Source organism: Nyctibius grandis, chromosome 7 (assembly GCF_013368605.1).
Source record: "Nyctibius grandis isolate bNycGra1 chromosome 7, bNycGra1.pri, whole genome shotgun sequence".
Taxonomy (NCBI): domain Eukaryota; kingdom Metazoa; phylum Chordata; class Aves; order Nyctibiiformes; family Nyctibiidae; genus Nyctibius; species Nyctibius grandis.
The window spans coordinates 54,988,487-55,012,621 of NC_090664.1; the positions used below are offsets into that span (position 1 = coordinate 54,988,487).

A 24,135-nucleotide genomic window follows, 5' to 3' on the forward strand; every position below is an offset into this window, starting at 1 on the left:
CACTCTGAAATCCTTGTATTATCAGGGCTGCTGGGTGACTAAACAAAGGGAGGCATTGCCGTGCTTACATTCAATGTCCTCACTCAGACAAGCATCTGTAGTTGGGGGTTACTTGAGTGAATAAGAAATAACATGGAAAGTAAGAGAAATGGGAGCATGGTGACATGCTGTATTTCTCAAGAGTGTTCAATGCTTTGCAAAGAAGACGCCCCACTTCTTGCCCCCTTCAGCCTTCCCATTTTTTATTGTGTGAATCTGTCTGGTCCCTTGAGCTGTCTCTGACTCTCAGTTACCCATCAGAAAGCTGACTTAGCTATGCCAGCAGAAAACTCCTCCTTGCTTTTTTTGTTGGCTAGGTTAGTTCTCCACCAGTTTAGTGAGCTCAGTCTCCAAGGGTTCAGTCCTCTCCAAGGGATCGAAAAAAGGAACAGAGCTAGTGCAAAAGCAGCAGCAGGAGCTGGAGTGAAGCGTTTGGGTCCTTGGAGGACTGAGCCATCCCTTTCAGTGACAGGGAGTTGCTGCTGGATGCAGCCCATATCAGAGAACCTCATCCTCAAGGCCAGCACAGTGAAGAAGGGATTAGCAGAAAAATGGAATTTTCTAGAAAAACCCCACAAAGATATCAACAAGCAAAAATTGTACTGTCTCAGGCCCTATTTCTTATTTTCTTGGGAGTCCCACCGACTCTAGGCAGCAAGGTGCCCACTGTCATCAGACAAAGCAGCTGACTCAGAGCTTCAACAGCCAACTCAATTATTTCCGTACCCTGTTCATGGAGATGTTGCCCTCTGGAATGAACGCTTTCCCTACACAGGTGCACATCACTGCAAGATGCTCTGGCAAAAATGTTCAAGAACCACCAAATTTAGTGTCTTGCACAATACTGTGTCTCACAGTATATAAATGTGGAAAGTATGGGCAATTAAGATAAGAGAGAAGGTTTTGGGCAGGATTTTTACTTTAAAAAACCCTTTTGACATTCAGTAATGAGAAAATAAATGAAAATTTAGCAGATCTAAGCTCATTTTCTTTTTCTTTTTGAAATTACATGAAAGTCACTCTGAGCAGGTGGATAGGTGTCCTTTGTAACATTTCTATCATCAGTTGCACAAATTCAGCATCCCTGCCTGCCCCCAAACTACATGGCAGAGACATGCTACCTCCAAGCACTTACTTCATTGCTTTCATGTATGTTGTGATCGATCATTTGAAGTAGAAACCACATCACATTCCTCAGGATGAATGTGGTGATCAAGTTCCAGTGGATAATATTCCGCAGGCATCTGATACTCCTAAACAGGGAAATACATTTAAATCATCATATGTGGTGAATATATACACATACTCATTAATGACTATATAAAATAAACAAGTTAATTCTGTTCACTTGCAAAATTCCTCATGGTTTATCCTCATCCATTATCTCTGTTACACTATGAAACAGGAGGTTCGTCTCTCCACTGGGTCAGCAGTAACAGACTATGAGGCTGTCTGTAGCTTATATCTTTACCAGGAAGCATATCTGGGTCTGGCCCATTCTCTGGCTCTCGGCGTAAACTGCACAGCCAGTGCCAAAGCCAGAACTTGGATTTTGCAGTGTAGTCACAATGCAAATAAATGGCATAAATATAAAAGAGTAACAGGAGGATGGCAAAATCTGTGCTTCTTTTCCTTGCTATGCACCTTTCTCCCAGAAACCACACAGCATAACTTTTGCAAAGCCATGTACAACAGTTTGTCTTGATAACATGAGGAGCTCCCTCTGACAGTAATCAACTCAAGCAAGTGAAACAGGATCTACTGGAAAGAGCCAAATATTCAAATGGTCATTTCATCCTTGGGTATCAGTTTTGCTCCCCTCCATCCCATCAGCTCTATTATAATGTCAAATAGAATTGACAAGCCCCTAAACAACAAGGCTGTACTAGACTCTGTTGCATTGTTCACAGAAGGAGATTTGGTGACAAATATCTGCTCTGGAGTGGCAAAACTGGAATAGTTTACATTTGGCCAATCTCTTGAACAGGCTCACCTGTGTGAAGTTAAGTTTTGAAACCCATTAATGTGATAGGAGAGCATGGACTGCCTGGTTTCCAGTGTCGAGATCAGGTGGCTGTACCAAGCTTTCTCAAGGTAGAGCTGTGTATTCTCCACCAGAAAATATCTTTGTCTGTTTTTTGTCCTTTCCCAGCCCCTTTTCATATGCAATGTAAAATATGAGCACAGTGTAAAACATGAGCTACAATGAGATGGGACATAATGCCATAAAACAAAAAAGGGGACATCCTAAATAGTGCTTGCTGCTGAAAATGGCTCCAGGAGGCAGCCAGTGTGTGTTGCTGATGCTAGCAACCAAAGTATCACTGAAGAAAGACAGAAAGTTACTCATTTGGTCATCTGAGACTAGATCATTCGTTTTCTCATTCTTTGTGCAACGGTAAAGAAAGGCGAGGGCCAAGTTGCAGTTTTGCAATTAAATGCTCTTTTCTCAGCTAAACACAAAACACTCCAGTTACTAAAATCACTTCCACAGGGGTTCAAATAGCCAGTGCATTTCCTGGGAACATCAGGTTGGGATTCTGCGTTTGCCATGTCAGTCCCCCTGCTTGCAAAGGAAGCTGTCAAATAACATTGGACAAACACAGAAAGTGGTGGTCTCAAACCTGCTCAGCTGTAGCTGACTGGAGCTCATCCCACTGACAGCAAAAAGAGAAGGCACAGTCCCGTAACCAACTTTGCTGTTGCCTCAGGTCTTTTGCATGACAAACAAACCAGCCTTCTTAATAACAAACACTGTTTTGTTATCATAAAACACTTAACGCACTTTCCTAGGACTCAGCTTTAGGGCCAGAAGCAATTCTGTTATGTCCTTCAGCCTCACAAATCTCTCAAAGGTTTCACAGCAATTCAGCAAAAAAAACCAAATAGAAGACCTCCCACGTATGAGACACCGCAACTTACAGAAAGATGCTCAGAGGTATAACCCTACAAAGTCAATGCTAAAATAGCTTCTGAGTTTAACAACTCAGGCTCCAGGCATGAAATTGGTGTTTGGTTTTGAGAGCCTCAGTGACTCATGACTGGAGTCAATTTGGAGAACAAATCTCCCGCTGCTCAGATCCATTCCCTTTTATAGAGGCTACAAAACCCAAAAGCGTTTCTTTCGGTGCAAACTGTGCTACCAGGGAACATGTCAGAGACATGTCTCACTTTTTGAAAATTTTCCTTCGAACAGAAGGCAAACGTTCATGGTTAGGCTCTCAAAGAAACTAGGCAACCAACACCTACTGCCTTTCACACTGAACCCTGGGAACCCATCTGGCTCTGGACAGACTTTGAAACTTGCTATTAGGGTCTGTTTTCTGTCGATTTTTCTGCACATAAATGTCCTGCAGCTGCTGTTCTTCTAGAGGTTTTATTCACTACCTTCAGGTTAAGGATTAGCAGATTAAGAAAGGAGTTTGAAATACTGCTTCTAGGGGGAGAGGGAGGCAGGGGACTAGAAACTGAGGAAATTCAGGTCAAACTGTAGAGTTATTGGCATGAAATTAATTGCTTTTGAGAGCTCTAACAACAAAACAGATCCAGCACATTTGCCACCCAAATGTACTTCTTGACAAAAAGAAGATAAAAGAGTGGGGAAAAAAATAATTCCTGCTGCATGCCTCCATTTAGATGTAGTTTAACCATCCCACATGCTGGAACATCACTAAATCTGGCTGGAAGAAAACTTATTCCCAGAAGATTTATAGCAGGACATTGGACTGGCCACAGAGACAAATAGGATCAAACCAATAGTTGGAGAGTTTTTGTTTGGTTCCTAAAGAGAGCTTTTCCTCTCAGTAGGAGCCTAGTCATCAAAATCACATTCTCTTCTGCATCTTGTAACGTAAAGACAACCTCAGCACCTACTGGCTGCATGATCTTTGCCCTACTTACTACTTCTTTGTTCACAGCGTTTTGTCTTCTTTGCCCATCTGCATCTAGCCATTGAATTTTGTTTGGATTGTAAGATGCTTGGGACAGAGGCAAACTTTTAGTGATGTCTGTTCAGCATCCAGAGCAAGAGGTTCTGGTCTGTACTGGGAACTACCAGGTTCTACAGATAATTATGATCAAAACTTTCCTACTTTACAAAAAGCTACACATGCTGAGGGAAGATGTGTTCCTGGTGTGAAATTAAGTATAAATGCGGCCATCAGGTGGAATTGCCCCAAAATGAAGCCTGAAGCCTTGCCAAATAATGCTCTGGATGTGAAACAAGGACAGTTGTCTCCCATGTCCTACTACCTATAGCAAAAGCCATACTTTGGGTATCAGGAACCTTGTAACATGGCCACATTCCCCTTCTGAGACACTGTGTGTGGCACGGATGGTAAGCAGATGTTTTAACCTGCTAAAAAGCTTCATGTCTTTGGGGCTAACAGAGCAAGAAAGAAGAAGCTATAGAGTAAGCATTTTGCTTTTCCAGCTGCAGTCTCTCCCCAGGCACACTCCTCACCACACTACTGCTTTGGCAAAGCAGCACAAACAGGTGAGGAGCAGGATTTGCTTTTGTGATGTCTGGGCCGCTACTCTGCTGGTGTTAATTGCAGTTAGGGTTTTAACAGAAGCACTAGCACTCAGGCTGAGAAACACAAGTCTGAAAGTGCCACAGTTTCCCAATGGCTCAGGCAGTGACGTGACCCCAGGCACAGAATGGTTTTAACCTTTTCCTTTTTTTCCCCCCCCCTTTCCTTTTCTTTTAGTAAGAGTTCCAACTGGAGACTCAAAGTTTGGTTTTGTTTGTAGAGAGCCCAGAGCACCTGATTTCTGTTTGTTTCTGTCTCCTAACTACTAGCACAGAAATCACAGTGGCAGTAATGCAATTCATAGCCAAGGGCAGGAAAAGCTTGAGAAATAACTGTGTCAGGTTCATACTGAGGAAGGAGAAACAGCAGGATTAATATAGTGTGTGGAGGCTGCAGGGCAAAGCAGTGGACAACTGCAGCTAAGTCAATTGATGTAACAAGGGAAAGACCTCTTGCCAGCCGTGGAGAAAGCTGCTCTCACTTACAGGCACTGCTGGTGAATGTTATTGTCGTTATTTAGTATGAGTAAAGCACCTAGAGGGATACTAAGCCAAGGGTCCCCTCATTACAGGCACTGTTCACATGAGACTGTCCTGTTGGGCTCAGGAGCTTACCCTGTGCATAAAGTTTATCTGTGTGGCCAGATTGTTGTTCGAGGTGGACAGTGAATGAAGGACATGTCCCAGATTGGGCAACAAAGCTAGTGAGTAATAGGAGACCTGCTGCGCAGCTAATGTTTGGTGAAGGGACAAAGCTGACCTTGTCATACTCACTCATCTCAAAGCCTGAGGAAGAAACTCATAACACTCATAGGGGTAATTTGTCCTCCACAGGTCTTTTCCTGGCTCATTTAAACTGAAATGCTCCTGTTATTCATAAAAATGACCTGTTCCTTTTTGAAAACCTGTTAAACTTAGAGTCACAACAGCCGTCTATGACACAGTTCCTTTCGCCTTGATTAATTATTGCCTTCACTATGTGGAGTGAAAAAGTAAGCAAGTTTGTGCTCCAGAAACAGCAATAACTGCCCTTACAGGCAGCACTGAAAAGGAATTCACATCACATTGTAAACAGGAGGAGGTGAAATTTGAAACGTATTGAGCTGTATTATAATTTAGTGAATTGAGCTTTCCTAGAGTCACAGTGATTGGCATGAAGGCATTCCCTCACAACTCAGAAGCTAAGAAATTTGTGGTTATTCTTCCCTCAGTAGGGAGATATCACAGTTTGGAGACTGTAGCAGTGACAACATCAGGAAAATGAGAGCACAGACAGCAGAGAGCTACCTTCGCAGGAGGGCAAAGAGCCTGGCACATCACAAGATACCATGGACTGAGGCTACCAACTTCCATTAAAGAATCTTTTTCCATATTTCCCAAATACGGGATCCTGAAAAGGATCATCCTGCCCTGATCCTTTTCAGACAAAAAGTGTTGGTCAAGGCCTTGGTTCGATTCTCCTACTAACTCTTCCTTGGTGCATGAGTCCAAGTATGGAAGGAATAAGAAAAGTTGTAGCAATTCACTCAGAACAGATTTAAGGATTGAGGCCATAACATAAAGACGTAAGAACTTCCATATTCAGTCAGACCAATGAGCCATGTAGGCTGTGCCTCAGTCCCCAGTGGTGATCAGTAAAAAGACAGTATGGGAAACAGGGGAGCTAGACTGTTAGTTGTTCCTCGCTCTTAACTCCTTGCTTCTGGCAGTCAGAGGTTTTAAGATAATCCTGATTCGGAGACCACATTTAATCCCATTAAATCACCCTGCTGATGGCCCCAACTTCTCACAGAAGTCAATGAACTCCTTTTGTGGTTTATGCTCACTGGGGCCAAGCCATAGCCATAGCTTATACTACTAACATCATGGAATGAAGAGCTCATAAGCTGTTATTCATGGTAAAATATGTTTGTCTATGTTGGTTACTCTTCTTTGCTTGCCTTTCCCCTCGCAAGGGCTGGATGAGGAGGCATTTCCTCACAACTACATTCCCTCCTGTCCTTTGGGAGTTGCAGGGAGGAGGGATAGAAAGCCTGGAACTGGACAGCAAGAAACTGCTGGCCCCGTGGGCTGCGGGAGCAAGCTGGGATGAGTGTTGGTAGTGTATCTATCTCCAACATGTGCTCCTGAACTAGCACAGTTCATGCAGCAGTTTCACTTCTGTCTGAGCCTAACAGCAGATTTTGGGCCTGAAATATCCTCCTGAAATACAGCAAGTAGTGTCAGACAGACACAGGTAGTGTATGTTACACTGAGTGAAGGAGCAGGCAGAAGGAAAAATATTTCCAGGAAAATGATAGAAAAGAAGGACTTACAGTGTCTGACTTGGAGGGAGAAAAGATACTGCCTCTGGAAGCACCTTGGTTCTGTAAGTGAAAGTGTTTACTGGCTTCTCATAATTTCTTAAGCACCAGTGCTTTACCTGCTATTGAGTGATCTCCAGATTACTGCTTCTGGCAAGGTAAGAGTTTCTGCTGAGGGCCTGCGGCACAGGAGTCCTGCTGCTGTGCCACTCCAGCTGGTTTGGGCAGAGCTGTCCTCATGGCAGGCAGGCAGGACGTTTTGCCAGGAGTTGTTGTTCAGAGAACAGCCGCTTGCCTCAAGGCTAATGATGTGAGGTTTTGGATAGAAGAGTGTAGCAAGCAACAGCATATTTTCATGGGAGACTGAGCTATGAAGTACCCTGTTTTATATTTACAGGAATTTGGGGACAATGGCATAGGAAAATGTGTGTGTGTGCTAGTGAGTTGAGAGTCCCAGAGGATGTCTCTGGCTGTGCTGGCCAAAACCAGGTAAGATGATGATCTGGGAGCACATGCCTCCCACTCACTGCACACACATAGAGCCCCATAAAAACATTAGCTTCAGCTCCACAGCAGGTTAGACACAAAGAAGCAGTCAAGGTGCAAGCAAACATACTTCTCTTTGGGCCTTCCTAATTAGTAAATCAAAAGCCAGGTGCATGGTGGGAAATTACACATAATGACCTCTTCATCTGATTTGAGAACAGACCATGTTTCAAGGCCAAATGTCACTCCCTGACTCGATATCTTCCCACCGGCATCCTGAACTGCTTGGGGTGCGAGGTGTCGTAACCAGGCTCCCGCATCAGGAAAAACAGCAGCAAATGTAAAAAAAGCAAAGTTCTCCAGCAGTTGACTGCAGCCTGTGTGAGAGGTGGGCAGAAAGAGTTTCTGATTGTTGGTAGAGAAAGCACACTCTGCTAATTATTTCCGTCAAATGACGGTAATTCTGTGGTTGGATACAGAAAGCAGAGAATTAGAAAATCCATTCTTTTGATTTGGGAAATGCTGAGATCTGAAAAGGCAGAAAATCTCATCAACTCTTTCTGTACAGGTGGCCTCACTGATTCAGAAATGGAGATATATAGAAACGTTTCTAAAATAGCACTGGTAAAGCTCAAAGTAGCCTTTCTGTTAATTCACACTTTTTTTTCCGCTCTATCTATACAGCAGTATTTTTCCTCTGGGATGTGCAGAGCTACTATTTTCTGACTCAAAGCATGACACAAACAATTAACATTAACAATCATAATAATGTGCCAGCATGGTTGAAAGCTAGCTGAATTAGTTGAATCATCTGCACGGAAATAATTGCAAATGATAACTTTATTAAAGAACCTTGGAAACCTTCTATTAATTCATGTAGTATTCCATTAATAATGATGTTCAATTAAGATTGCTGTCCCAAAGTCTGTCTGAAAACAGTTGGCAGGAGAAATCTGAGAGCACTTTGCTGAAGTCCTTCCCATTCCATGACTGTTGAACAAGCAGGAAGAAGAATCATGGACAAGACTTAAAAAAATATTTTCCCCTTTAGTCTTTTCCAGGGCAGGAAAAGCTCATGGACAAGCCATAAATGGCATGGAGTGGGAAGAATACCTAACAGCAAGTTATTTCCCAGGCTCGTGCTTGTCATGGCCTATTTGCTTTCATCCACATGGAAGGCCTCCCCTGAGGTCCTCATGGTTTCCCCTGCATGCTCGTGTTCAATCACTGCATATATTCTAGTACTAATGCTTACAGATGGGAAAAGCAGCTGGAGAGGCTGGCAGGGAAAATGAGCTTCTTGGTGGCAGTTGCCTGGGGGAATATAAATATTCCCACAGGAAATGCAAGGGGCAGTTGCAAGGGAAGAACGAAAGCCTGGAAGAGAATAACAACTTTATTATGAGGACAGGGGTGAAATGCTCAGGTGAACAGGAGAAGCAACCGCTTCCATTGGTGTTTAGGACGTGCATAGACCCTAAAAACAAACCCATTGTGAAACCATCTGTGCTCCACTAAGTCTTTTTCAAAACTTCTTTCTCCTGCGTTCAAGCCAATTTTTAATCAAAGGTCGAGGGAGGTGATTCTGCCCCTCTACTCTGCTCTCATGAGACCCCACCTGCAGTGCTGCGTCCAGCTCTGGGGGCCCCAATGTAAGAAGGACATGGAGCTGTTGGAGCCAGTACAGAGGAGGTCACGAAAATGATCAGAGGGCTGGAGCACCTCTGCTATGGAGACAGGCTGAGAGAGTTGGGGCTGTTCAGCCTGGAGAAGAGAAGGCTCCAGGGAGACCTTCTAGCAGCCTTCCAGTACCTGAAGGGGCTACAGGAAAGCTGGAGAGGAACTTTTTACAAGGGCATGGAGTGATAGGATGAGGGGGAATGGTTATAAACTGAAAGAGGGAAGATTTAGATTAGATATTAGGAGGAAATTCTTTCCTGTGAGGGTGGTGAGACACTGGCACAGGTTGCCCAGAGAAGCTGTGGCTGCCCCCTCCCTGGCAGTGTTCAAGGCCAGGCTGGGTGGGGCTTGGAGCAACCTGGTCTAGTGGAAGGTGTCCCTGGCTGTGGCAGGGGGGTTGGAACTAGATGGTCTTTAAGGTCCCTTCCAACCCAAACCATTCTATGACTCCATGATTCTATGACACAGGGCATTCTGCCTGGTTTAGACACAAAGGCTTAAAGCATTAATGTTCCTGGGGCTGGAAGGATGCAGCCAACACGACACAGAACAGGAGGACAGGCAGGACATCCCCAGGGCAGGACCAGACTGACTCTGTTCACTGTCAGTATTTGTCCCCAGCACTGTCTGGCTGCTAACTATATGGTTAAATATGGGTTAATAGAAACCCAGTCACTGGATACTCCAGTCTAAGAATATGGTTCCAGCCTTGACTGGGCAATCAGCTCTTCCACCGGAGAAAATTCCTCTGTTACTTTCAGAGGAATGACAAAGTCAGATACAGATGACTTCATTTACTACAGCATGTGCTTGTTGAAAAAAGATTTAGGAATCTGCTCTAACTTGCTCTGCTAAATGCAGGTCAGATGTCAGTTATTTCTGAACCAAACAGGAAACAGGGCTGTAAAGTATCTTTTAGTAGAAGCTACCTTGCAGCTCAGGCTTTAGTACCCCATAACAAACTAACTTTAGAGTAGCAGGGGCACAGTACGTGGCTACAGTCCTCTGGGGTTTATCTAAGACATTGCGCCGTTGACACAGGTTGTAGTTAATGAGTCCCGACTGTGGAAAGGTGGATGTTTTCTGTGAAGGGTGACCACTGCAGCTGGATTGCACAAATTAAGAGTTAGGACTTCAGAAGCCAGACGCTGCGAGGTGATAGCGGTTGATGTGGCTTAGAGCTACTGTTTGGGAAATGTAAGAGTGCACAGTATGTCCTCATTCAAAATCCCCTTGTGGGATTATACAAAAAAAAAATCTGAAAGAAAATTAATTTAAATTACCAGCTAGGGAATTCAGGGGTTATGTTTTTTTTTGCTTTTAATACAATCATACAATTAGCCATGTTTATTAAATTATCTACCTTTGCAGACACTGTGTGGATAAACCAAGGAAGAACGTCTGAGGCACTGATGCTGCCATCCACACTCTCCTTGGCCTCATTTCCACCAAAACATGGTATGAAAAATTTCATTATTTTTGAGTATTTGGCCAGGAATTCAGGAAAGACCATACAGGATCATTCATAGCCTGCCCCATTTAGGGGTGACACAAATCAGGGATTTTCCACCTCTCTCATGTTTTACTTGGCAGAGTAACGTGAAGCAGCAGTATCCATCTGTTAGATCAGACAGAAGAGAAGGCAGCTGGGTGCTGAACAACTACAGTGGAGTTAGTGAGGGACACAGATGTGCGATTCCATGGATGAAAACTGAAATTGAACTATTTAGTACTTGAATACCTGCAGGTGCATTTGTAGTGGGTAACTAAACATCTAGGCTTGAAAACATATTCTCTGATTCTCCTTCCCACAGATGACTCAGGATGTGTTCTTTACTGAAGTAAATGGCACTCCTGAGCATGATTCATGTCTAAACTGTAAAGCCGAACTTTACTTTTTTCCTTCCTCTGAAACCTTGGGAAAGTTGCAAGGCTTGCTCCACTGTTCCCAAAGCCATTCTGTCATCATCAAAAGGAGAACAGACCACAGACAAGTTTTAGCTAGTCCATCAACATAGATCTAATCTTGCACAGAGCAGGTCTATTACCAGAATTTAAACAAGTTAGTGTCCATCTCCAAAAACACTACCTCATGGCTAAAATCTTGGCAATGACAGAAATATACCACTAGGGATATATTTCAAGCACAGGACAGGAAGTGGCCTCCTGATCCTCCAAACCCCAGGTCAAGTCATTGAGTAAAAGTCGATCGTAGATTCCTGAAACTCTAGTTTAACTCCAAGATTTTCCCCTATTACATTGCTCCTGGACCCCTCTGCTCTGTGGGTTGGAAATCATCCTCTAATATCCACTCACAAGTCTATCTGTAGAGCGCCTATACCCATTTCTTCTTGCACTGACAGTGTCCTTGATTGTAAGTAGCTCTTCAGTTTCTCATGTTTATCCAACAGTGATGTATTTACAGGCAGCAATAATACTCCTTGCCAGCCTTCATACTGCTAGGCTACAATACCACTATTTCAGATGCAGCTTATGAAACCTTCCACATTTTAACAATGTAGCTCTCTGGGCGCACTTTTAATTACTGGTGTTGTTCGAGGACTTCAGGAGGGCTTTGCTCTCCTCTGTGGTTTTTGCGCTAGGTAGGCTCTATACAAAGAGTCTACAGAACAAGCCATACAGGTATGAGATGAGAGGGGGGGTGACTAAAGGCAGTGGGAAGCAAAGACATTGGCCTAAGGTTAATCAATAGGAAATGCGTTTCTGTCCTTTATCTGAGTCCGTGAGATGAGACACTTCACATGATTTCAGGCAGTACAGGCACTTTAGATGTTTTGTATTCAAAGACGACCATCTCATTGCATATGTGCTTATTTACAGAGCTCCTTCGTTTCCATTCCTGCCTTGCTTTGAGAACTTTACTATGGACTATCGCAGGGTGAGACAGAGTGCTGTCTCCAAACCTACAGCCATTGCACCCACCGAACATGTGCTGTGCAATTACTGGTATTTATGATGAAGTTTAAAAAATGCCATGTGCCTGAATCATTATTTAAGGCTCTGCTGTTCTAAGTGGCAGATGGAGAGACTTAACTAGGCTAGGTGGAAAGCCAGGAGATGAAGGGGAAAATGGAGCACTGACATGAACTCATGAATTCAGTTAGTTGATGCCCTGTCCCGGGACTTGCTCTTTTTCCCCTTGCTTCACGACAGAAAGGAGGACTGTGCCTTAGATCTGGAGTCTGCTCTGCTCTAATCACATCAGATACCACCTGACTTTTAAGTGCAGATGAGTACTAATTATGCAGATCACCTACCCACTTGCTGCATCCCCAGTATCTAGGCTCTGATATGTGTCAGATCATTTTGCTCTATGAAACCTGCTCCGTATGGATGCTCTACATTTCTTCTGACAGGTTTCTACAAATCATTTAATCAAACTCTTCCATTCTTACTAACAGAGGCCTGCAGCAGCAGTCTCACCAGATTGAAGATTAAAAGGCAGTTCAAAGGAGCTTGGAAGAGGGAAGGATAAAGGAAAGTATATCTTCCTTTCCTATGGAGATGGTTAGGGGAGAAAAAAGAAAAAAAGTGACTATGTTGTTTCAAGAAAAAATGTTTCAGTCTTTTGGGAGAAAAAATATGTGAGATTTAGGAAATCTGGCTGTAATCACAAGAAAGAAAGGGGACACTGCCTCAGGCCTATGAGAAAAAAAAATTAGATGTTTTAAAGGGGAAACAGAAAGAGGTAAATTTAGGGGCAACAGGAAAGCAAAGGTTCCCTCAAAACCTCCATTTGCTTTCGTTACCACAATATTAATGACAAAAGATGTTATGCCAATGTTTGTGGGTTTGTTTTTTTCAGAGCTGCCTTTATCCAGCAACCTGTGCAGAAAGACGTGTCTTCTTTAATCTTCAGCCTATCTTGCCTTCAGCACCATCCTCCTTTATTGGATTCAAAACTCAGCAGGGACTTAGATGTTTCCCAGAACAAATACCTGTCTTCCCATACTTCTTCTTCAGTCACTACTGCACAAATAAAACATTTTCTGATTGAATCGAGTCAGGTCACTGCTGGCCATTCCCAGCACATTGTTTAATAACAAGTCAGGAGTTTTACAAAGGACTCTTATTCCACCTCAGAGGCTGGTATAACAGCACCCTAACAAGAAAAAAGCCAGGACAAAGCAGTTTGTGTTTCTGCATTATCAGCAACAGTAAAGGAAAAATATGATTCAAAAGAACAAAAGAAGTGTTTTAATCCTTTTGCTTGCTTTTTTTTTACCCCCTTCAGCTTGATTGGTATTACTGATAGCAGGATTCCTCCTATGGAAAATTTCTGCTTTACTAGTGTGAGGATGTGATTATGTGGGACAATGAGAGCTGTGTCAGTGGGAACTGCCTGTGTGCACCTGAGGGATGGATAAAACCTTTACTATTAAGAAGAACACACAGGCTATGAGATTCATAGCAGTGCAGATACATTTAACAATGCCCTGTGAAGTGCCCTGAGCAAATCTCTCCAGATCCTGCACTGGAGATCAATGCAGCTCTACAGCACATTTGGTTTAGGCACAAATTCCTCATTTTTAATTCTCAGCATATTTCTTCTTGTTTGTGTGCTTGTTTTGTTTTGCATTCTAAAGACAGCACGGCTCTCACACTTTTAAGACCACCTACATTTAGATCTTGAGGAACCATCCTTGACTTAGATCTTTAGGGGCTATGTCAATGACTCATTGCCATGCAGTCAGCATGCAAACAAAAAATCAAGTAAGTTGGGCTTCACTTTTTATTATTTAGGTGCTAAATGAAATGTTTACTGGCTTATTTTTCATTGCACAGCCAAGAAAGGATTGGTTCATATGGGACAGAACTGGAGAAAACAAGGCTGGAATAGGTCTTTGCAGAAAAAGGGAGTTCCTGGCTGAGTTCTCTTCCCTTCGTAGTTGTGTTGGGGTCTCCTGGCCCCACAAACAGAGATGGCAGATGATTTCATTACTTGCTGCTACATCTGAGCTTTCCGAACCTCAAAGTGTCTTTTGGTGTATGGTTCCTTAGAGTTTAGGACAAGAATACATTGCTACTAGCGTGGAGGGTGGGTTGTGAATGGAGGACAGAGGGTTGCATAAGGAACTAAGGAAGACAGGAACTGGGGACAAGACGGTATAGGATAGATTTAGAAGACAGGGACTGGATTCAGCTCTTTCTCCTTCCCACTTCAGCACAACTGAGGACTAAGCTTCCCATCAATGCAACAGCTACCTGGGCTGGGGCAGCAACAGTATTGGTGAAGCTCATCTCCAAAACTGGAACACCGATCTCACTAGTCGATCATCACAGTAATGCTCTTTGCCATGCCAACCAGATATTTAACCTGCTCTTAAAACCTCCAGTGTGAGAGATCCCACAGCCTTCCTAGCAGTTATGTGCCAATACAACAGGTGTGCTCCAGAATCTTCCTTCAGACAGGACTGCCTTTGGGACTCCATCTGCACTGACAGAGCGAGGGAATATCAAGCAGGTGATGCGTCAGAAGCATAAAAATATGGAGCAGTTGTAGAACTTGAGCCTTCCCAGTGGTGTCCTCTATCTTCACTCTCAGCAGGCACTCATGGAGTGAGGTAAATGGGTGGAGTGGGGCAGGAATAAGGAATTGATAGATTTCTACTTGGGGTCAAGATGTGGGACTATCAGATCTAGCCTTCAGGGTCTTCTATTGTTTTTTTTTAGCCAGGAATTATCTAAATTCTCTCATTTCACCTAATTAGTAGATGTTTTCTTCCATCCAAACTAAAATAGGGAAAAAAGCTCCAAATAATAGGACTCAATTATCAAAACTATTTTGCTCTTGGGACACTTTGAAGAGGTAAGTGTGATGAAGCTGTGCATAACCTAGAATTTGTGTAGGGGAAACCTGTAATGCAACATGAATCTGGACTGCCTTCACTGGAGCATCTGTAGAACTTTTGAAAACAGGAGTAACTCTACAGACTCTGAGGTAGCTCATGCTGGCTGGTTAATGCTGGCTGGACACTAGATATTTTTGTTTGCATGATACAGTGGGAATCTGAAAAGATGGACTATCTTAATTCACAGCACGTACAGGGAAGTACTTAATTGCTGCAGACATATTGAATGCTGAAGCTGACTGCAAAATGTAAATCTTAAAGTCAAAGTTTAAATATCCGAAGAACAATTTAAACAAGATCAGCTAGACCACTTCTGTGTTAGAAGCTGGATACATTTATACCATATTATCTAATTGGTTTTGTGTTATTTACTCAAGCATTTATAAAAGATTCAGCATTGAAGCAGGGAATATAGTTACAATGAATAATTTGCATTCTTTATTCAGTGTAAATGAATTCAGGTCTCCAAGCACTATGGGAATTAGCATTATACACACAGTAAAAAGGTTGAAATGGAAGGAAGTTTAAACTGATGCACTATAAATGTTCCCATTGAAAGTTTTAAGCTTTCTTTCCTCTTCATTAGCATAGATTATTCTGTTTATAGATGCTGGGGTGAAAGAAGATTCTTGTTGTTAATAAAAAAGACCCTCTTCTTAGGAATGCTTAAGAGGAACGCTTAGCATAAGACTTTGTAGGGATGCTCCACTCTAGGAAAGCAGTAATTCTTTCACTTAGGTCACTGTCAATCATCATGCTGTAATCCTGGGGGGTGGTCCTCTAACTGTTTCTCCTCTGCTACTAGTATAAGATTTTTCTCAAGGATTATCGTTGCATAACACGTAGTGAAGTTGGTTTTAAGTTAAGGTTGAACGCTCCCAAGACAAACCAGCACAAACAGTACAGAAATACCAGTCAGGTAATCCAACAAATAACACAGAAATATCCAACCAGGCCACTCCTATTAAAACATATTCCTGTGACTCAGGCTGTGTACATACAATACATATGATGACTGATGCACATCTACCTCTTACTTTCCACTAAGTTTCCTTCCCTCCTGCCCTCACTCTTCTTCACAGCCTTTCTTTCACTGACTTATCCATCTGACCTGACAAACTCCCTTCTGTACCACTGAACCAGGGAAGGGATGTGTTTCTATGCAGTTTCACTGATTTGCATTCATCATTTCCTGAGCACTGGCGGGGATAAAGCTCCTCTAAGGATGTTTTGCTTGTTACTTAAGAAAACTTGTAAGTTCTTTAGTTGAAGAAAAATTGAAATTAACCTAAAGCAAAACGGAAAGATTTTATTCTGTCTCCTTTGGTCTAGATCTGGGCATTGTCTGTCAGGGAATGTAAAATGCCTTATGTTATCATGCACTGCCTTATAGAAAAGAAAACTTGCCCCCAAAACTTGCAAATCGACACATTGAAATCCCAGCTTCCCTTAATGAAGCACTCTGTGCTCACTGAAATTTTTGCTGCATCAATAAATCATGTACAGTTCTCTTCCTGAATACAAATAGGTTTTAGGTCCTGCACACGAAAGCCACCATTACAGCTCATCCAATGCATCAGTCAATAAACCATGTACGTGGCTGGGAGTGTAAAAGCCATGACCATTTTTCAAGACTGAACACAACCTGGACAGCGTTATTAGAGGGCTTGAGGAACCCGGTAAGTGTCGCACACCCAACCAAGTTAGAAGCATGCAAACAGATTACTCACCTCAAGCACAAGAAAAGCATAAAGGCAACTATAAGGGCCCCTACTGATATACAGTGCCCCAGGTAGTTTATGATGAGAGCAATCTTGTAATGGAGCGCATACTTCCTCTGGAGGTAAAGAGATAACATGATTAAATCAGCAAGACTCTCTAAGCACTGACATTAAGGAACAGTTAATCAGTTTAGGAAACAGTAATTACTTTTCTCAACTTTAAAATGATATAATAGCCCCAGGGCTGATGCCTATGTATAAGCCAAACATGCTGCCCAGGCACAGAAGTACAGGCTTGGTTTCATTTCAGTTTGGGATTTGTCCACAGTTTCTTACAAATCTCAGCAAAGAAGTTTCCCCCCCTTCCTTTTTTTTTCCTGCAATTTCCTCAGGATTTCTTATTTTCATTATTAGGTTATTTTAAAACTTCCGTGGTTTAGGGTTACAAAGCTACCAAAGACACATCTCCTCACAATTTGAAAAGTTATAAAACATTATTTCATTAGGCAACTGCATGGTCTTAATGAGCCAGTTTATGCTACTTTCCTACTCAAATGGTTTGCTTTTCATACAAAAGTGAATCAGTTGTCAGTAAGCATAAATTATAAGCCCTTTCCATGCAGGCAGATTTTTCTCTGAGGTACATTCCTTGCAAGCTATGATCCTTATCTTTCAAACTGAGGGCAGAACCAATGCAGACTGAAAGAGTTATTAGAATCTGGTGGTGTCCTTTCAGTCTTGAGAGAGCCTGACGAAGCAGAGATCCTGTTGTTTTTAGCAGAGACCCAAGTATGCGGTGAAACTTAATGTATTAGTGTCTATTTCCTAGGATGCTGGGGAGATTATTGGTTGGTTATTGATCCTGAAAACAAAAAAATAAGTTCAAAAGTGCTCCCATCTAAATCAGTGAATTTAGTGACATGACCAAAATTTGACCTTGAAGTAACTGGAACATCTTCAATGGTGGGCTGCTGCTGGCTTCAGAGAAAGAGAAGCATCTCTAGTGGAAGGTGTCTCTGCCCATGGCAGGGCAGTTGGAACTAGATGATCTTTATGGTCCCTTCCAACCCAAACCATTCTATGATTCTATGATTCTATCTCCTCTCTTTCCTGAATAATCTTTCCTAAGATTCTATGTTCCTCTCCTTCCATGATGGATAGGAAGAAGTAGAAAAACACTATTCAGATAAATACTGAAGCTGGTTAAAAACTGACAGAGGTTTCCTACTTAAAGAATAAATCCCCCTGAAAAAAGCTATTTATTTATTCATTAGCTTTGGCATTTGTTTCTTTTCAGGTTAAGCAGATCTTTCCGCACTTTGGGACGTTATCCTCCTTCAGAAGAATGAGACCTTTGAAAACTAACCACCTAAATTTCCTCCCTTGTGACAAAAATATAGAAGTAATATCCTACAAATGGCATCAGTTTTCTAATTTTGGTTGAACTTCCTTTGTTTCATTTTTTCTAACAATTTCCCTTAACGTTTTGTTCCAGACAAAGGAATTTGTCAGTGAATGAATGTTTGGATGAAACTACAAGCAGCAGCTGTAGTTAATCTGTTCCATTGTTCTGTGAAGATAGCATCTTCCAGCGCTTTGCCAGAGAGAGAGCAAGCACTCTTGGAATCATTTTTGTGATGAAACCTGCCTATATCTTCAGCACATGGAGCAATGTGCTGTTTCTGGACAGAACTCAACCATGTAAGGTATTTTTAAGTCTATTATAAAATCCCCTAAAATAAACTTCCCCATGCACAGGCGCATTTTCTGAACAGCCTTGAGGACAAAAAAAACCCCAACCAAATCCAAATCTACAAGATCTGAATTTCACACTGAGTTCTATTTATCCTTAAGTCACAGGTACACCTAAAGGGGAACAAAACACACTTGACCTGATGTGCTTACCTGAAATGCAACGTTGTACTGTTCAGCTAGTGCCCTGGCAAACTGCCTTGCTTATTTACTTTCCCACTTAATTCACAGAATCATAGAATCACAGAATACCTGAAGTTGGAAGGGACCCATAAGGATCATCGAGCCCAACTCCCTGCTTCTTGCATGACTACCTAAAACTAAACCAGATGACTAAGAGCATCGTGTAGAATTGCTCACGTAGTGCTAGAAATCTTCTGGAAGATGACAATGTTTCTCCCAGGCCAAGGATACTGCTCTTTGAATCCGACCCTTCATCTCCCCCCTTTGGCTCCTAACCGCTATTTCAACTTCACTCAAGTTTTAAGAAGGTATGGTTCAAAACGCAAGAAAATTAATTGGAAAAAAATATAATTAAACTCCTCTTTGATGCACTGATTCTGACGGAAAAACAGGCACGACTTTTATTTTTTCTGTTGCTGACACTAACAAGACACTAACAAGGTTTTCTGAAGTTAAATTCAAGTATCATAGAAACAAGAACTGCCTCAGTGCCTATGAAACTAATCTGACAGGGTGGCAAGATCACTTCCCACCAGCCTACATTCAATCTGCATCTCTGGTAGAATTGGAGACAACAGGGCTGAAAACCACATGCCCAGAATCAGTCATGTGTTGGCCAAAGCTCAGTTCACATAAAATACTTGCATAACTCTTTCCTGTCTCATCCTCTTGAAAACTGATACGTTTAAAATGGTAACAACCTTCTACTGTTACCCAATGTCCCTCTGCTTCCAGGAAGATGTTCCACTTCACTGAAATGCAGATTTAAATTGTATTCAGGCTTAAGAGAAGGGTCGTTACATTAGAAAGGAGATAGACAGAAAAGGAGATGGCCTGGACACTCTCTTAGCCTTGCTCTCCTGACCACAGCAGGTCACATCACTGGAGTGCTCTTCCATGCCCTACCTTATGCATGACAATCATGTTACATCAGACAGCGCAGAGTTATCCTCCAGCCAGCTTCTACCAGGTAAACTGAGGAAGCACAGCTTTATGTCTTCACCTGCACCAGCTTTGCAAATCTAAGGCACGCTGGGCTCCCTGCAGCCAGATTTCAGGCTAATGACAGAGTCATTCTGTCCAGAGGACTTTTTCCTTTGCTGTAGCTAGGACGTGACTGCTAACCTGTCCAAACCAAATCAGCTAATGATTTGAACCAAAACCCACCTAATGACAGCACTCTTAGCTCTCCAGATGACAAGGATCTTCCTCCCTCCAACAGAGCTCCCTGACAAGTCCTGCCAGTGTTTATAGCACATCTTCATCCGAGGCTCTGCGCTCCGTTCCCAGTTCAGTCACTTCAGATTTCTTCCTGTTGCCAGGATGATCTCATCACCAGTGCAGTTTAAAGACACCATATCTCCTCTCCAAAGACTTTCAGAAGCAACTGAGAAGTATCTTTGTCATCCAAGATGCCTTTGAGTTCACTGCTTTCCTGTTCTGAGCCAGCTGGAAGCTGGGTAGCTGTGGCTAATGTGACTGTGCTCCTAAGCAGGATACATTAACTTAAGTCCAGCATGGTGCTAACTGAGCTACACTGCTTGAAGCCACCTCAAAACATTAGCAGAACCAAATTCATATCCAGCTGCCATAGGCCACAGAGACAAGACCAAAGTTCCTAATTTATAGCTCTTTTTTGGAGGCTGAGATGTATTTTTGGCTGCCTGAGACTCTCATTTGTCTTCTAACGAGAACACAGATTTCTGCCAGATGTAGCAAAGGTCCCTTTGACACAGAAGCTTGTAGGCTGAGTAGAAACTTTTCATTTGTCACACATTATGCCATCAAACAGCTAGTTGGATAAAAATTATTTCAGTACCCGATTCCTGTGTCTGGAGAAGGAGCTAACTGATTGTTCAGAGGATGGGATTCAGTCTGACGTTAGGACACCTGCATTTGAGTATCTACCCAATATCTGAACCAATAGCCAAAGCAAAGGCTAGAAATAGTTACGCACAGACAGGCATCCAGTGCCCCTTGAGGTGCACTCAGGAGGCTCTGTGCTTCCTAGCTGGTCCTGGAGACTGACCTCCAGTTGCTGCTGCTGAAGGACTCAGGTATTCCAGAAAGCCTGGGTCAGACCTGCGGGATGCATGGAGACACACCGGGGCATATTAAACTGCACCACGTAACTACACGCAGGTGACTGGATCCCAGCCAAAGTGGGAATCTAGGAGCAAAGCAGTCCCAGAGCACAGTTTTATCAGCTACTGCCACAGGTCCCGGCCACAAGCAAAGCAATGATGTATTAATGTAATCCAGTGAACGTGTGTCACAGGAAGTCATGCCCTCTAAGACTGACCCGCAGCTGAAAAAAACTAAAATTTCCCTTGCTACACCACCAACACTCTGTCATAAAGCATGTAGCACTGGACATGGGGTTGATCTCGAAAAGTCCTGTTCCTGTCCCATGCATCAATCACTGCATTTGAAGTCAAACCATGTTAATTCTTTAGCACTCTGGCTGTGAGTGGCCAAGCTTGAAAGTAGTGTTGTTTTCTGTACTAAAATAAACACGAAACACAGGGCGTACCTCCTGGCTGAAGCGTAGCATCTGCTAGGGTCAGTCAATAAGTAACAATAGACCCACATGTGTGCCTGCATCTCACCTTTAATCAAAAGGGAGGATTACAGAAATCTGTGGGGATTTTTTTTTTTTTTTTTTGAGATCACAAAGCAACCCAAGCATTCATCTGTAACACCGAGCATTATGTAGAGATTTCAAAAATATTCACAAATATTAATATTTGCAAAGCTTGTCATAAATCTTGAAATATCTAATAAATGAGGTTTTCAGCTTTTTCAAACAAGGGTGGGGGAACATCTGCACTTTTGCCTGTTTAAGGAACATGCTATTTAAAAAGTTTTAAGCTATCACCGTATCTGCAAAGTTTTTAAAAGTAAAAACAGAGTAAAGAAAATAATCTTATCCTCTTGTCACAACACTTCTCCAGCCTCTTCAAATAAAACTCCTCTGTATTTGCTTGTGCAGAGATAGCAACTATTCAAGTCATGCAGACAAGCACATAAAGAGTGTCATTACAGCAAAATGCTACTATCAGCTCAGGTTTAAGGAACTGATTCATCTGAAAAATGAGCCAGCAAAAAGTTTTTCATTTTAAGTGGGAAAGAAATGTGAGGAGGGGCTGCACTGGGGTGGTCTCAACTTAGATCAGCTTAAATTGCCATGGGAGCCTCTCCACTATGCTAGACCACCTTGAAGGTGTATCAGTCCCTCTGGATGTCAGCCATGTACTGGTACACTTTTTCTTACTTTCTAGAAGCCTCTAGCAAATGGAGGTGTGGGGGGGTGGGCTACCACCAAACTACCTAGCCAGCGGGTAAGAGTAGGCACTCAGCAGCTGGTGTGTAGTATCTGTTTTCTGATTCACTTGTCAAAGCCCACATTCAGCAACAACATGGATCTTACAGGATGGTTGCTGGGCCACAGCCAAAGCATATCATGACTGTTTTGGGTACAGCACTAGTCCAGATAGTTCCCGAGTCTGGATTAGATCTGCAAGCAGCCCTCGGCAGGTGAGACCTTGTCTTCCTCCTCTCTGTTTGCAACTGGCATGGGACAACTCCAATGACAGGATGAATGGAATAAACCCCAAAACATAAACAGGCCTGAGCTGCTGGGTTCCACCCTGGTTCTTAGAGGGGAAAGTCACCCCTGGCAGAGAGCACAAAGCCTATGTGTGCTTGTGTTCCACCATAGCACTCAAAACAGGAGGAAGAGAAAGAGAACAGGGCATGAAAAGCTTGAAGTTTTAAGTTGTGTGAGGATGAATGTCTATGATGCCTCCAAGAAAAGCTGAGACATTTAAGAAGAAAAGGAATTTGCATAATTGCTTGCAGCCTTTCTGAAGGAGCTTAACCCTAAATGCTAATTTTGTTCTGTAAACTCCTATACAATGCAAGACTGGCTCAATCTTTTAAAGACAGCTGGGACCCAAGTCTGCTTTTTATGTATGTTTCTGCTGCTGCCCCTGTACATATTTGCTGAAGGGAAAATTACATTGAGATCCGTAACGGCCAGTTATTGATGAGATCTCAGAACTGATAGGTACAGGGTGGAATCAGCTGGTGAAAGCTTATTTTTCAGTGCCAAAGAAGCTTTTGGTCTTATTATTACTTACATTTATTGTAGCAGCTGCAGGCTCCGAACAAAGCTAGGAAGGATCTGCATAAATATACATCATCAGGGATGGAGTGTAATAAAGCATCCTTTTTTAAAAACCATGTGAGTAGGGGATATGGAGAGAGGATAAGTGATTTGCCTGAATTCAAAGGGAGGATTTGTTGCAGAGACAGAAATGAAATCCATCTCAGAACTCCCAAATTAGTACGTTAACCTTAAGCTTAGCTCTGCATTCATGTATGCTGAGAAATGTCATTAAGAAGAATGAAGGGAAAAATACAGACCTTGTCATCCAGAATAGGCTCGCACTGAGAGTAGTTTATCTTGGAAGCCCATGTCCCATTGCCCAGGCATTCTCTGTAGGCATTTCCTGGTACAGACCAAAATAAAAGAGAGATGAACATTCTGTGCTGGACTTTAAACAGCTTAGCAATTTCACAGTTTTAAGAAAAGGTTACAGAACAGATCATTTACAAGGCAAATCAACTTATCCCACCTCTATGAGGACTAGAACAGCCTGCTGACGAGGGAAGAGGAGAAATAAAGGACATAAACACATCTAGAGACAAGTATTTAAAGATACTTATTGATAATGTTTTCTGACAGCATATGGGTTCAGGAGACAGCAAAGGTATGAGAAGAGCGCTGCAAGAGAAAGCTCAATGTTAATATAGTCTTTTAAAACGCAGTTAAATGTTGTATTCAGAAATGGGCAGAAAAGTTTAGGTCTTTAGGGATCCATCTAGGAGAATGGTATGTGTATGGTAAACTTACTGCTCTAGTCCCCTCCCATTTATCCCACTGTAAACTAGAAGGAACATTCCTGGAGATACTGATTTTCTGGAGTCTTCCTATGCAACAGCTTTATTGGTAAAACTTCTACAAAGAACCTGAAAAACGAGCAGGATAACCACATCTCCCAGCCCTGGGGCAGGCAGGCTGGGGAGGCCACACAAGTACGTCTCTGAACAGATTTCAGAAATGCGTATACCTGGGTTAGGATGTGTTAAACCATCCTCTGTGAAAATGATCTTTCTCCAAGGTGCCCGTTCTCCCAGAATGTGAGAGAAAATCACTAATTACTTTACTTAGGGAGAGAGATTTCATGTCTGATTGCAATGTCATCCTGAGGAGCTCTGGGAATGGCATGTAGTAATACTGGGGGCAAGGAGGGGAGTTCAACATCTGGCAAGCACTCCTCTTCGTCACAAGGAACTCAAAGAGAAAACTATGCAGTTTTGCTGTACAAACTACCTTCCTCCACCCATCAAAAGCACATCCAATCCCAAGCAATAGGTTTTTTCCATGCTTGTTTTGAACTCTGTCTCAGAAACAAGAGAATGAAAATAAAACAGGAAATTCAGAAAGATCCCCAAAGGACACTTATAAACAACTTCCTAATGAACTCTTCATGATGTTCTTG

At 42.6% G+C, this 24,135-nt stretch overlaps 1 protein-coding gene across 2 annotated transcripts in view; it reads right to left on the bottom strand.

Moving 5' to 3' along the window:
• Positions 1-23,081, bottom strand: part of LOC137665518 (corticotropin-releasing factor receptor 2) — a 70,285-nt gene extending 47,204 nt beyond the window's left edge. The window contains exons 1-2 of one of the 2 annotated variants that reach the window (XM_068404641.1): positions 22,997-23,081; positions 1,175-1,292 (exon numbers count right to left, since the gene is read on the bottom strand). In XM_068404641.1, the coding sequence (XP_068260742.1) occupies positions 1,175-1,292; positions 22,997-23,004 (126 nt within the window). In that variant the 5' untranslated portion in view covers positions 23,005-23,081. Of the gene's footprint in view, positions 1-1,174; positions 1,293-16,642; positions 16,771-22,996 lie in introns of those variants that run through there. The other variant, XM_068404640.1, reaches the window with a different exon arrangement.
• Positions 23,082-24,135: the final 1,054 nt, after the last annotated feature.